This window comes from Heptranchias perlo, chromosome 10 (genome assembly GCF_035084215.1).
Source record: "Heptranchias perlo isolate sHepPer1 chromosome 10, sHepPer1.hap1, whole genome shotgun sequence".
Classification (NCBI taxonomy): domain Eukaryota; kingdom Metazoa; phylum Chordata; class Chondrichthyes; order Hexanchiformes; family Hexanchidae; genus Heptranchias; species Heptranchias perlo.
Window position 1 is genome coordinate 86,542,111 of NC_090334.1, and position 13,889 is coordinate 86,555,999.

The 13,889-nt window shown below is 45.1% G+C and overlaps 1 protein-coding gene across 7 annotated transcripts in view; it reads right to left on the bottom strand.

The window, feature by feature from the left end:
* syne3 (spectrin repeat containing, nuclear envelope family member 3) overlaps window positions 1-12,915 on the bottom strand; it is a 207,420-nt gene extending 194,505 nt beyond the window's left edge. For all 7 annotated transcript variants that reach the window (XM_067992140.1, XM_067992143.1, XM_067992141.1 and 4 more), the window contains exons 1-2: window positions 12,698-12,915; window positions 1,917-2,226 (exon numbers count right to left, since the gene is read on the bottom strand). In XM_067992140.1, the coding sequence (XP_067848241.1) occupies window positions 1,917-2,226; window positions 12,698-12,762 (375 nt within the window). In that variant the 5' untranslated portion in view covers window positions 12,763-12,915. The remainder of the gene's footprint in view (window positions 1-1,916; window positions 2,227-12,697) is intronic.
* Window positions 12,916-13,889: the final 974 nt, after the last annotated feature.

Here is a 13,889-nt window from a genome sequence, read left to right on the forward strand (position 1 = left end):
GCCCACCACAAACTCCGTTCCCTAGCCACCAACTCCATCCCTCTCCCTGGCCATTGTCTGAGGCTGAACCAGACTGTTTGCAACCTTGGCGTCCTATTTGACCCTGAGATGAACTTCCAACCACATATCCACTCCATCACCAAGACCACCTATTTCCACCTCCACCTCAGCTCATCTGCTGCTCAAACCCTCATCCATGCTTTTGTTATCTCCAGACTTGACTATTCCAATGCTCTCCTGGCCAGCCTTCCACCCTCCATAAACTTGAGCTCATCCAAAACTCTGTTGCTCGTATCCTAACTCGCACTAAGTCCTGTTCTCCCATCACCCCTGTGCTCGCTGACCGACATTGGCTCCTGGTCCAGCCACGTCTCAATTTTAAAATTCTCGTCCTTGTTTACAAATCCCTCCATGGCCTCACCCCATCCCTATCTCTGTAACCTCCTCCAGCTCGACAACCCTGAGATCTCTGTGCTTCTCCAATTCCAATGGTCTCTTGCACATCCCCGATTTTCTTCACTCCACCATTGGCGGCCGTGCCTTCAGCTGCCTTGGCCCTAAGCTCTGGAATTCCCTCCCTAAACCTTTCCGCCTCTCTACCCCTCCTCCTTTAAAAGGCTCTTCAAAACCTACCTCTTTGACCAAGCTTTTGGTCACCTGTCCTAATATCTCGTGGCTCGGTGTCAAATTTTGTTGATCATCGCTCCTGTGAAGCGCCCTGGAACATTTTATTACGTTAAAGGCGCTATATAAATGCAAGTTGTTGTATGAAACTTTGCTGCTCTTAATTGCTTTTGGGATGTGGGTGACCCTGGCAAGACAATGTTGTCCTGAGGGCATTGAGTGCGAGACTAGAGTCGCATGTAGGGCGGCAGGCTCCCTTCCCTGAAGGACACCAGTGAACCAGCTTTCATGGTTATTTTTTCCTGGTCTTAGCTCACAAATTATCAATTTTACACCTTGCCATGGTGGGATTTGAATTCATGGTCTCTGGGTTTCCAGTCCAATACCATAACCATATCCACCCACCAACAGAAATTTCAGGTTGTCCAACAGTAACAAGTGGGGCAGAATACCACCAATTAATAGTCCAGACAAGGAACGGAAGTGGAAAACCAAAGACGGACATGAGGCATGTGACTGCAGAGTGGGTAGCAACATACAATGCAAGGACTAGGATGACATTCCCAAATCCAGTCTTAGTAAATGGGTGGCTACCAAGGACTGAGACACCCTGGGTGTGAACGAACACCCATACGACCACTTCTGGTGCAGAATGACCAGTACCTAGAGGGTAGGATGGCTATATTAAGAGTCTCACCGAGTTAATTGAAGGACCACTGGCTAAAGGGCTAGAATAATAGTTGTGATTGGGGCTGATAGAAGCAAGGTATCTGAGGTTCTTCTGGGGAACAATTTGAATAATGACATTCTGGCTAATATGGTTAAGGAAGAGAAAGCTTGGGCAGGTACTCAAAGATCAGGCAATAGCTGTGGAGCTGAGCCAGACCAAAGCAGCAAAATCAGCCAACACAGTACCGGAGGGAACAGCCTGGTCCCAGACTGGGAAACCTCCGACTGCTGCAACAACACTAGACCATCCAAAGGAGGGGGGCAGTGCAGGTCTCCCTCTCTCAAATCTCACAATCAACCTGTATAGTCTCAACCACTGTGAGGTAGCAGAGGTTCAGCTCCAATGTTAAAGGGAGTGCGAGCTCAGCCCACCCAGGATACCAACAGATTCTATTGTTACGTTGGTGTGCCTTCGGTCTGTTATTATAAATCAAGAGCCCTGAGGGGCAGGAACCGAAGAATGAGCTACTCACTCGTTACAACACTTGAATGAAGGGAGGAAGGCATGCAAGCAGCCCCCACCACTCCACCAAAAGAACAGGGAAGAAAGGAGCCTGTCCAACCTTTGCTTTTATCTCAAGTTCTTCGTGAACAGCTTTTAATTTCTGCTGAGCTTCCTCATTGAGAGTCTCATCTTCAGTCTTCTCAAATAAGGACCCCGACTCCTGGATGAGCCGATCGAGCACAGCTGCCTGGTTTAAGATGTTACTCAGCAGGATTCGGTGATGGCTTAACTGTAACTTCTTCTCCTTCAGGCCCAGCTGTAATTCAAGATCAGGCTCCAGCTTCTGCTTCATATTCATCAGCCAAGAAAAATAGTCGTCCCTCGCCTTCAAATACTCAGACCAGTGCAGCAAAACCCATTCAATCCGACTGTAAAAAGACAATTGAAATCACGATTAATCCCTGTATTTCAGTATCGAATCCATGCTGTACAGTCACATCAAAGAATCATTACAGCACAGAAGGCAGCCATTCCGCCCATCGTGCCTGTGCTGGCTCTTTGAAAGAGCTATCCAATTAGTCCCATTCCCCCGTTCTTTCCCCATAGCCCTGTAAAATTTTTCCCTTCAAGTAAAATTCCAGGGGTCCTTGAGTATATCACTAAATTCCAGTGTGATTGGTGGGATCCATTTGATTTTAATTTAATTTAAATCAATTAAAGGGTAAGTCATGGCAGGACAGCTCGGCCCCGTGGCATGCTCCTCCTGCTCGATGTGGGAAATCAGGGACATTTTCTGTGTCCCTGACGACCATGTGTGCAGGAAGTGTATCCAGCTGCAGCTACTGACAGACCGCATTGCGGCACTGGAGCTGTGGATGGATACACACTGGTGCATTCGCGATGCTGAGAACCACAGGGATAGCACGTTTAGCAAGTTGGTCACATCGCAGGTAAAGGGTGTACAGGCAGGAAGTGAATGGGTGACCACCAGGCAGAGTAAGAGGTGCAGGCACGTAGTGCAGGAGTCCCCTGTGGCCATCCCCCTCTCAAACAGATATACCACTTTGGATACTGTTGGGGGGGAAGGCAGCAGCAGCCAACTTCCTGGCACCATGGGTGGCTCTGCTGTACAGGCTGGGAGGAAAAAGAGTGGCAGAGCTATAGTGATAGGGGACTCAATTGTAAGGGGAATAGACAGACGTTTCTGCGGCCGCAACCGAGATTCCAGGATGGTGTGTTGCCTCCCTGGTGCAAGGGTCAAGGATGTCTCGGAGCGGCTACAGAACATTTTGGAGGGGGAGGGCGAACAGCCAGTTGTCGTGGTGCACATAGGCACCAACGATATAGGTAAAAAAGGGGATGAGGTCCTAAAAGCAGAATATAGGGAGTTAGGAGGTAAATTAAAAAATAGGACCTCAAAAGGTAGTAATCTCAGGATTGCTGCCAGTGCCACGTGCTAGTCAGAGTAGAAATAGGAGGATATTTCAAATGAATACGTGGCTAGAGGAGTGGTGCAAGGGGGAGGGATTCAAATTCCTGGGGCATTGGAACCGGTTCTGGGGGAGGTGGGACCAGTACAAACCAGACAGTCTGCACCTGCGCAGGGCCGGGACCGCTGTCCTAGGAGGAGTGTTTGCTAGTGCTGTTGGGGAGGGTTTAAACTAAAGTGGCAGGGGGTTGGGAACCTGAGCGGGGAGTCAGAGGAAAGTGTGTCAGGAGGGGACAGAAGGTATGGAGTAAAAGGTAAAGTGTTAAAAAAGGAAAATGCAGGAACTAAGTGTCACAAAACATATTTGAAAGTTCTTTATCTGAAAGCACGTAGCATTCGTAACAAAATGGATGAGTTAACGGCACAAATAACTACGTATGGGTATGATCTTGTGGCCATTACAGAAACATGGCTGCAGGGTGACAACGACTGGGAATTAAATATGCCAGGGTATTTAACAATCAGGAAGGACAGGCAGGAAGGAAGGGGAGGTGGGGTGGCTATGTTAATAAAGGAAGGAATCACTGTAATACAGAGAAATGATATTGGGACAAAGGATCAGGATAATGAAACAGTTTGGGTAGAGATAAGGAATAATAAGGGGAAAAAAACACTAGTGGGCGTAGTATATAGGCCTCCAAATAGTTGCAATTCTGCTGGAAGAAGTATTAATCAGGAAATAGTCGGGGCATGTAATAAGGGAACAGCTATAATTATGGGGGATTTTAACTATCATATTAACTGGACAAATCAAATTGGGCAGGGCAGCCTTGAGGAAGAGTTTATTGAGTGTATTAGGGATGGATTTCTTGAGCAGTATGTAACTGATCCTACAAGGGGGCAAGCAACCTTGGACCTGGTGCTGTGTAATGAGCCAGGATTAATTAATAATGTCCTAGTTAAGGATCCCCTTGGAATGAGTGACCATAACATGGTTACATTCCATATCCAATCAGAGGGTGAGAAGGTTGGTTCTCAAACAAGCGTACTGAGCTTGAATAAAGGAGACTATGATGGTATGAGAGTGGAATTGATTAAAGTGGACTGGGAAAATAGATTAAAGGGTAAGACGGTACATGAGCAGTGGTGTTCATTTAAGGAGTTATTTTACAACTTTCAAAAAAAATAAATTGGGACTAGCTTAGTGGTATAAACTGGGCGACATGGACATGTTGGGCCGAAGGGCCTGTTTCCATGTTGTAAACTATGATTCCATATTCCACTGAGGAAAAAAGGGTGTGTAAAAGAAATGACAGCCATCCGTGGCTAAGTAAAGAAATTAAGGATAATATCCGACTAAAAACAAGGACATATGAGGTAGCCAAACTTAGTGGGAGGATAGAAGATTGGGAAGTTTTCAAAAGACAGCAAAAAGTAACTAAAGGATTGATTAAGAAAGGGAAGATAGATTATGAAAATAAATTAGCAAAAAATATAAAAACAGATAGCAAGAGTTTCTACAGTTATATAAAAAGAAAAAGGGTGGCTAAGGCAAACGTAGGTCCCTTAGAGGATGAGACCGGGAAATTAATGGTGGGAAACATGGAGATGGCAAAAATGCTGAACAAATATTTTGTTTCAGTCTTTACGGTAGAGGACACTAAGAATATCCCAACACTGGACAAACAGGGGGCTCGAGGGGGGGGAGGAGCTAAATACGATTAAAATCACCAAGGAATTGGTACTCAGTAAAATAATGGGACTCAAGGCAGATAAATCCCCTGGACCTGATGGCTTACATCCTAGGGTCTTGAGGGAAGTGGCAGTCGGGATTGTGGATGCTTTAGTAATAATTTTCCAAAACTCTCTGGACTCAGCAAAGGTCCCGGCAGATTGGAAAACTGCGAATGTAACACCCTTATTTAAAAAGGGTAGTAGGCAGAAGGCTGGAAATTATAGACCAGTTAGCCTAACATCTGTGGTGGGTAAAATTTTGGAGTCTATTATTAAGGAGACAGTAACGGAACATTTGGATAAACATAATTTAATAGGACAAAGTCAGCATGGCTTTATGAAGGGGAAGTCATGTCTGACAAATTTGCGTGAGTTCTTTGAGGACATAACGTACAGGGTGGATAAAGGGGAACCAGTGGACGTAGTGTATTTAGACTTCCAGAAGGCATTCAACAAGGTGCCACACAAAAGATTATTGCTCAAGATAAAGAATCACTGGATTGGGGGTAATATTCTGGCATGGGTGGAGGATTGGTTATCTAACAGGAAGCAGAGAGTTGGGATAAATGGTTCATTCTCGGACTGGCAACCAGTAGCCAGTGGTGTTCCGCAGGGGTCGGTGCTGGGTCCCCAACTCTTTACAATCTATATTAACGATTTGGAGGAGGGGACCGAGTGTCACATATCAAAGTTTGCAGATGATACAAAGATGGGAGGGAAAGTAGAGAGTGAAGAGGACATAAAAAACCTACAAGGGGATATAGACAGGCTGGGTGAGTGGGCGGAGATTTGGCAGATGCAATACAATATTGGAAAATGTGAGGTTATGCTCTTTGGCAGGAAAAATCAGAGAGCAAGTTATTATCTTAATGGTGAGAAACTGGAAAGTACTGCAGTGCAAAGGGATCTGGGGGTCCGAGTGCAAGAAGATCAAAAAGTTAGTTTGCAGGTGCAGCAGGTGATCAAGAAGGCCAACGGAATGTTGGCTTTTATTGCTCCGGGGATAGAATATAAAAACAGGGAGGTATTGCTGCAGTTATATAAGGTATTGGTGAGACCGCACCTGGAATACTGCATACAGTTTTGGTGTCCATACTTAAGAAAAGACATACTTGCTCTCGAGGCAGTGCAAAGAAGGTTCACTCGGCTAATCCCGGGGATGAGGGGGTGGACATGTGAGGAGAGGTTGAGTAGATTGGGACTCAACTCATTGGAGTTCAGAAGAATGAGAGGCGATCTTATTGGAACATATAAGATTGTGAAGGGGCTTGATCGGGTGGATGCGGTAAGGATGTTCCCAAGGATGGGTGACACTGGAACTAGGGGGGCATAATCTTAGAATAAGGGGCTGCTCTTTCAAAACTGAGATGAGGAGAAACTTCTTCACTCAGAGGGTGGTGGGTCTGTGGAATTTGCTGCCCCAGGAAGCTGTGGAAGCTACATCATTAAATAAATTTAAAACAGAAATAGACAGTTTCCTAGACGTAAAGGGAATTAGGGGTTACGGGGAGCAGGCAGGAAATTGGACATGAAGCTGAGTTCGGATCGGTCAAGGCCCTGTGGGTGGCGGAGAGGGCCCAGGGGCTGAGTGGCCGGGTCCTGCCTCCTACTTCTTGTGTTCTTTAGATTTGAGGTTAGGATCAGATCAGCCATGATCTTAATGAATGGCGGAGCAGGCCCGAGGGGCCGATTGGCCTACTCCTGCTCCTATTTCTTATTCTTATGTATTTATCCAATTCCGTTTTGAAAGTTACGATTGAATCTGCTTCCATCACCCTTTCAGGCAGCGCATTCCAGATCATTACAACTCGCTGCGTAAAAAAATGTTTCCTCATGTCGCCTCTGGTTCTTTTGCCAATCACCTTAAATCTGTGTCCTCTGCTTACTGACCATTCTGCCACTGGAAACAGATTCTCCTTATTTACTCTATCAAATCCGCTCATGATTTTGAACACCTCTATTAAATCTCCCCTTAACCTTCTCTGCTCTGAGGCGAACAATCCCAGCTTCTCCAGTCTCTCCACTTAACTGAAGTCCCTCATTCCTGGTACCATTCCAGTAAATCCCTTCTGAACCCTAAGGCCTTGACATCCCTCCTAAAGTGGTACCAAGAATTGAACACAAAACTCCAGCTGAGGCCTAACCAGTGTTTTATAAAAGTTTAGCATAACTTCCTTCCTTTTGTACTCTATGCCTCTTTTAATAAAGCCCAGGATCCAGTGTGCTTTTTTTTTTAAAACAGCCTTCTCAACTTGTCCTGCCGCCTTCAAAGATTTGTGTACGTGCACCCCCCAGCTCTCTTTGTTCCTGCACCCCTTTTAAAATTGTAGCCATGATGTGGAGATGCCGGTGATGGACTGGGGTGGACAGATGTGAGGAGTCGCCCAACATCAGGTTATAGTCCAACAACTTTATTTGAAATCACAAGCTTTCGGAGCTTTGCTTCTTCGTCAGGTGACCTGACGAAGAAGCAAAGCTCCGAAAGCTTGTGATTTCAAATAAAGTTGTTGGACTATAACCTGGTGTTGGGCGACTCCTTACATTTAAAATTGTACCATTTAGTTTATATTGCTTCTGTTCATTCTTCCTCCCAAAACGTATCACTTCACACTTCTCTGCGTTAAATTTCATCTGCCGTGTGTCTGCCCATTACATCAGTCTGTCTATGTCCTCCTGAAGTCTGTTACTGTCCTCCACATTGTTTACTACATTTGAATTTTGTGTCATAGAATCACAATGATTACAACACAGAAGGAGGCCATTTGGCCCATTAAGCCCATGCCGGCTCTTTGTCGGAGCAATCCAGTTCGTCCCATTCCTCCGCTCTTTCTCTGTCGCCCTGCAAATTTTTTCCCTTCAACTATTTATCCAATTCCTTTCTGAAAGCCACGATTGAATCTGCTTCCACCCCCCTTTCAGGCAACGCAGTCTAGATCATAACTACTCGCTGTATAAAAGGTTTTTCCTCATGTCGCCTTTGGTGCTTTTGCCAATCACCATATATCTGTGCCCTCTGGCTCTTGACCCTTCTGCCAATGGGAACAGTTTATCTTTATTTTATCTAAATCCTTCGTGATTTTGAACACTTTTATCAGCACGGATTTGTTAAAGATAAATCGTGTTTAACTCACTTGTTACAGTTTGTTGATGAGGTAACACAGAGGGTCGATGAGGGCAATGCAGTTGACGTTGTGTATATGGACTTTCAAAAGGTGTTTGATAAAGTGCCGCATAATAGGCTTGTCATCAAGATTGCGGCCCATGGAATAAAGGGGGCAGTATGGATACAAAATTGGCAAAGTAACAGGAAGCAGAGAGTAGTGGTGAATGGTTGTTTTTCAGACTGGCGGGAGATGTACCCTAGGGGTTGGTGCTGGGATCACTGCTTTTCTTGATATATATTGATGACTTGGACTTGGGTGCACAGGGCACAATTTCCAAATTTGCAGATAACACAAAACTTGGAAGGGTGGTGAACAGCGAGGAGGATAGCGATAGACGTCAAGAGGATATACACAGGCTGGTGGAATGGGCGGACATGTGGCAGATGAAATTTAACGCAGAAAAATCCGAAGTGATACATTTCGGTCGGAAGAATGAGGATAGGCAATATAAACTAGAGGTCATAACTCTAAAAGGAGTACAGGAACAGAGATCTGGGGGTGTATGTGCACAAATCGTTGAAGGTGGCAGGGCAGGTTAAGAAAGCAGTTAAAAAAGCATACAGGATCCTGGGCTATATAAACAGAACTATGGAGTAAGGAAGCCACGATGAACCTTTATAAAACACTGGTTCGACAACTGGAGTATTGTGTCCAGTTCTCGGCACCGCACTTTGGGAAAGATGTGAAGGCCTTAGAGAGGGTGCAGAAAAGATTTAATAGAATGATTCCAGGGCTGAGGGACTTCAGTTACATGGATAGACTGGAGAAGCTGGGGTTGTTCACCTTGGAACAGAGAAGGTTGAGAGGAGATTTGATCGAGGTATTTAAAATCGTGAGGGGTCTAGACAGAGTAGATAGAGAGAAACTGTTCCCATTGGCAGAAGGATCAAGAACCAGTGGACATAGATTTAAGGTGATTGGCAAAAGAACCAAGGTCCATTGCTTTTTGTGGTATCGATCAATGATTTAGACTTAAATGTAGGGGCCATGATTAAGAAGTTTGCAGATGATACAAAAATTGGCCGTTTGATTGATAGTGAAGAGGAAAGCTGTGGACTGCAGGAAGATATCAATGGACTGGTCAGGTGAGCAGAAAAGTGGCAAATGGAATTCAATCCAGAGAAGTGTGAGGTAATACATTTGGGGAGGGCAAACAAGGCAAGGGAGTACACAATAAATGGGAGGTTACGGAGAGGTGCAGAGGAAGTGAGGGACCTTGGAGTGCATGTCCACAGATCCCTGAAGGTAGCAGGGCAGGTAGAACAGGGTGGATAAGAAGGCATACAGGATACTTTCCTTTCTTAGCCGAGGCATAGAATATAAGAGCAGGGGGGTTATGCTGGAACTGTATAAAACACTAGTTAGGCTACAGCTTGAGTACTGTGTACAGTACAGGAAAGATGTGTACATTACAGGAAAGATGTGATTGCACGAGAGAGGGTACAGAGGAGATTTACGAGGATGTTGCCAGGATCATAGAATCATAGAAGTTACAACATGGAAACAGGCCCTTTGGCCCAACATGTCCATGTCGCCCAGTTTATACCACTAAGCTAGTCCCAATTGCCTGCACTTGGCCCATATCCCTCTATATCCATCTTACCCATGTAACTGTCCAAATGCTTTTTAAAAGACAAAATTGTACCCGCCTCTACTACTGCCTCTGGCAGCTCGTTCCAGACACCCACCACCCTTTGAGTGAAAAAATTGCCCCTCTGGACCCTTTTGTATCTCTCCCCTCTCACCTTAAATCTATGCCCCCTCGTTATAGACTCCCCTACCTTTGGGAAAAGATTTTGACTATCTACCTTATCTATGCCCCTCATTATTATTTTCGACTTCTAAAAGATCACCCCTAAACCTCCTACTCTCCAGGGAAAAAAGTCCCAGTCTGTCTAACCTCTCCCTATAAGTCAAACCATCAAGTCCCGGTAGCATCGCAGTAAATCTTTTCTGCACTCTTTCTAGTTTAATAATATCCTTTCTATAATAGGGTGACCAGAACTGTACACAGTACTCCAAGTGTGGCCTCACCAATGCCCTGTACAACTTCAACAAGACATCCCAACACCTGCATTCAATGTTCTGACCAATGAAACCAAGCATGCTGAATGCCTTCTTCACCACCCCATCCACCTGTGACTCCACTTTCAAGGAGCTATGAACCTGTACTCCTAGATCTCTTTGTTCTATAACTCTCCCCAACGCCCTACCATTAACGGAGTAGGTCCTGGCCCGATTCGATCTACCAAAATGCATCACCTCACATTTATCTAAATTAAACTCCATCTGCCATTCATCGGCCCACTGGCCCAATTTATCAAGATCCCGTTGCAATCCTAGATAACCTTCTTCACTGTCCACAATGCCACCAATCTTGGTGTCATCTGCAAACTTACTAACCATGCCTCCTAAATTCTCATCCAAATCATTAATATAAATAACAAATAGCGGACCCAGCACCGATCCCTGAGGCACACCGCTGGACACAGGCATCCAGTTTGAAAAACAACCCTGTACAACCACCCTCTGTCTTCTGTCGTCAAGCCAATTTTGTATCCAATTGGCTACCTCACCTTGGATCCCGTGAGATTTAACCTTATGTAACAACCTACCATGCGGTACCTTGTCAAAGGCTTTGCTGAAGTCCATGTAGACCACGTCTACTGCACAGCCCTCATCTATCTTCTTGGTTACCCCTTCAAAAAACTCAATCAAATTCGTGAGACATGATTTTCCTCTCACAAAACCATGCTGACTGTTCCTAATTAGTCCCTGCCTCTCCAAATGCCTGTAGATCCTGTCCCTCAGAATACCCTCTAACAACTTACCCACTACAGATGTCAGGCTCACCGGTCTGTAGTTCCCAGGCTTTTCCCTGCCGCCCTTCTTAAACAAAGGACTGGAGAATTTTATCTATGAGGAAAGATTGGATAGGCTGGGGTTGTTTTCTTTGGAACAGAGGAGGCTGACGGGCGATTTAATTGAGGTGTACAAAATTATATAGGGGTCTCAATAGAGTGTAAGAAGGACCTATTTCCCTTGGCAGAGAGGTCAATAACCAGGGGCCATAGATTTAAAGTGATTGGTAGAAGGATTAGAGGGGAGTTGAGGAGAATTTTTTTCACCCAGAGGATGGTGGGGGTCTGGAACTCACTGCCTGAAAGGGTGGTAAAGGCAGAAACCCTCATCACACTTAAAAAGTACTTGGATATGCACTTGAAGTGCTGTAACCTACAGGGCTACGGACTGAGAGCTGGAAAGTGGAATTAGACTGGATGGCTCTTTTTCGGCCCTCGCAATCACGATGGGCCAAATGGCCTCCTTCTGTTCCATAAATTTCTATCCGAAGAAATAGGAGGAGGAGCAGGCCATCCGGCCACTCAAGCCTGTTCCGCCATTTAATAAGATCATGGCTGCTCTTCGAGCTCAACTCCACTTTCCCGCCCGATCCCCACATCCCTGGATTGCCCTCGAGTCCAAAAATTTATCGATGTCAGTCTTGAATATAAACGACTGAGCAGCCACAGCACTCTGGGGTAGAAAATTCCAAAGATTCACCACCCTCTGAGTGAAGAAATTCCTCCTCATATCAGTCCTAAATTCCCCAACCCTTATTTTGAGACCATGACCCCCTCGTTCTAGACTCTCCAGCCAGGGGAAACATCCTCTCTGCATCTACCCTGTCAAGCCCTCCAAGAATTTTATACATTTCAATGAGATCATCTCTCATTCTTCTGAACTCCACAGAATGTCGGCCCATTCTACTCAATCTTCCTTCATTGGACAACCCTCTCATCCCAGGAATCAATCGAGTAGAGGGAGCTTTACTGTGTATCTAACTCGTGCTGTACCTGCCCTGGGAGTGTTTGATGGGACAGTGTAGAGGGAGTTTCACTCTCTATCCAACTCGTGCTGTACCTGCCCTGGGAGTGTTTGATTACCGACACTAATATCTGAACTTGAAAGTATTCCATTCTCCTGCCCTAACCTCTCTCACCCAGATTAGCTTAAGAAAAGTATTGCAAAAATCAGACCAATGCAGAATCGAAGTGTTTTATTTCCGTTAATCCTGTAATTTCAGTTTGATTCTACACATCTTATCCAGCCTGTTAAAGAAGTTTTAAAATCAATGCAGCACCAGCTATTTTCCTCCAGTTTTCTACATTTCTGCAAAAACATCATTTCTCCCCTCCACCCGGCGGCACTCCGCCCAGCCCACCGCCTGGCCCACTGGCCAAGTGCCAGCTTATAAAGAATTTGCATTCATACAGCACTCAGGACGACAAGACTCTCACAGCCAATGGAGTAGTTTGAAGTGCAGTCGCTGTTCTAATGTCAGCAACGGCAGGATTTGTGTTAACTTCCCCAGGTGTACAGTACACGTTGCATGAAAATCTACAACTGACTGCCATTTGATGTCGTACTACTCGTGTTCCACAATGACATCATCATCTCACGTTTTTAAAAAGAGTTGGCCGATGAGAGCAGGGGCATGCTGCACACAAACTCAGCTTCTTAACATGAGCAACAGGCAATGGAAACATTTCCCTCAAATCAAAAGACGCCCACCTGTGACAGTGGACCATGGTGATCTGTGTATCCTCCCACGTGGTCTTAATCTGTTTCAGTGCCATCTGGATCTCGTGCTTCTCCTCATCATTGCTGTCCTGCAGGAGTGACTCGGCCTTCACCAGCACTGACTCCAGTCGGAGGCTCCCTTCAGGCTCCTGTGCCAAGATTTCCTGTCTCACCGAGCAATAAACAGTTCTTGCTTAATCCCTGTAACATTCCCAATCTATTCCATTAATGGTCACTGTGCTCAATCCCTGTAACATTCCCAATCTATTACAAGGATTAAGCATTGATCATTAATGGAATACATTGGGAATGTTACGGGGATTAAGCACAGTGACCATTAATGTAATAGATTGGGAATGTTACATTAATGGTCACTGTGCTCAATCCCTGTAACATTCCCAATCTATTCCAGGGATTAAGCAGTGACCATTAATATAATAGATTGACTAAGCTGAGAAGTGATTTAGCAAAAGTGGACTGGAAACAGCTACTTGAAGGTAAAACAATGTTAGAGCAGTGGGAGGCATTCAACGGGTTCACAGTAAACATGTTCCCACAAAGAGAAAGGGTGGGATTCCCAAATCTATAGCCCCCTGGATGACAAGAGAAGCTTATGTCAGACGCAGAGAACTCAATACTGCAGAAAGCCGAGTAGAGCAAAGGAAGTACAAGTGTGAAACTAAAAAAAAAATTAGAAAAGCAAAGAGGGCATGAAAAAATATTGGCAAGTAAAATTAAGGCAAACTCAAAAATTTTTATAAATACATAAAGAGCAAGAGACTAACTAAGGAAAGAATAGGGCCCATTAGAGACCAAAAAGGGTAAACTATGTATGGAGGCAGAAGATGTGGGTATGGTTCTTAATACTTCGCGTCTGTCTTCACAAAAGAGAGGGACGATGCAGAGATTGTAGTTAAGGAGGAGGAGTGTGAAATATTGAATGGGATAAACAGAGTGAGAGAGGAAGTATTAAGGGTTTAGCATTTTTGAAAGTAGATAAATCACCAGGCCCGGATGAAATGTATCCCAGGCTGCTAGGAGAAGCAAGGGAGGAAATAGCAGAGGCTCTGACCATCATTTTCCGATCCTCCCTGGATACAGGCGTGGTGCCGGAGGATTGGAGAACTGCTAACGTTGTACCATTGTTTAAAAAGGGAGAAAGAGATAGACCGAGTAATTATAG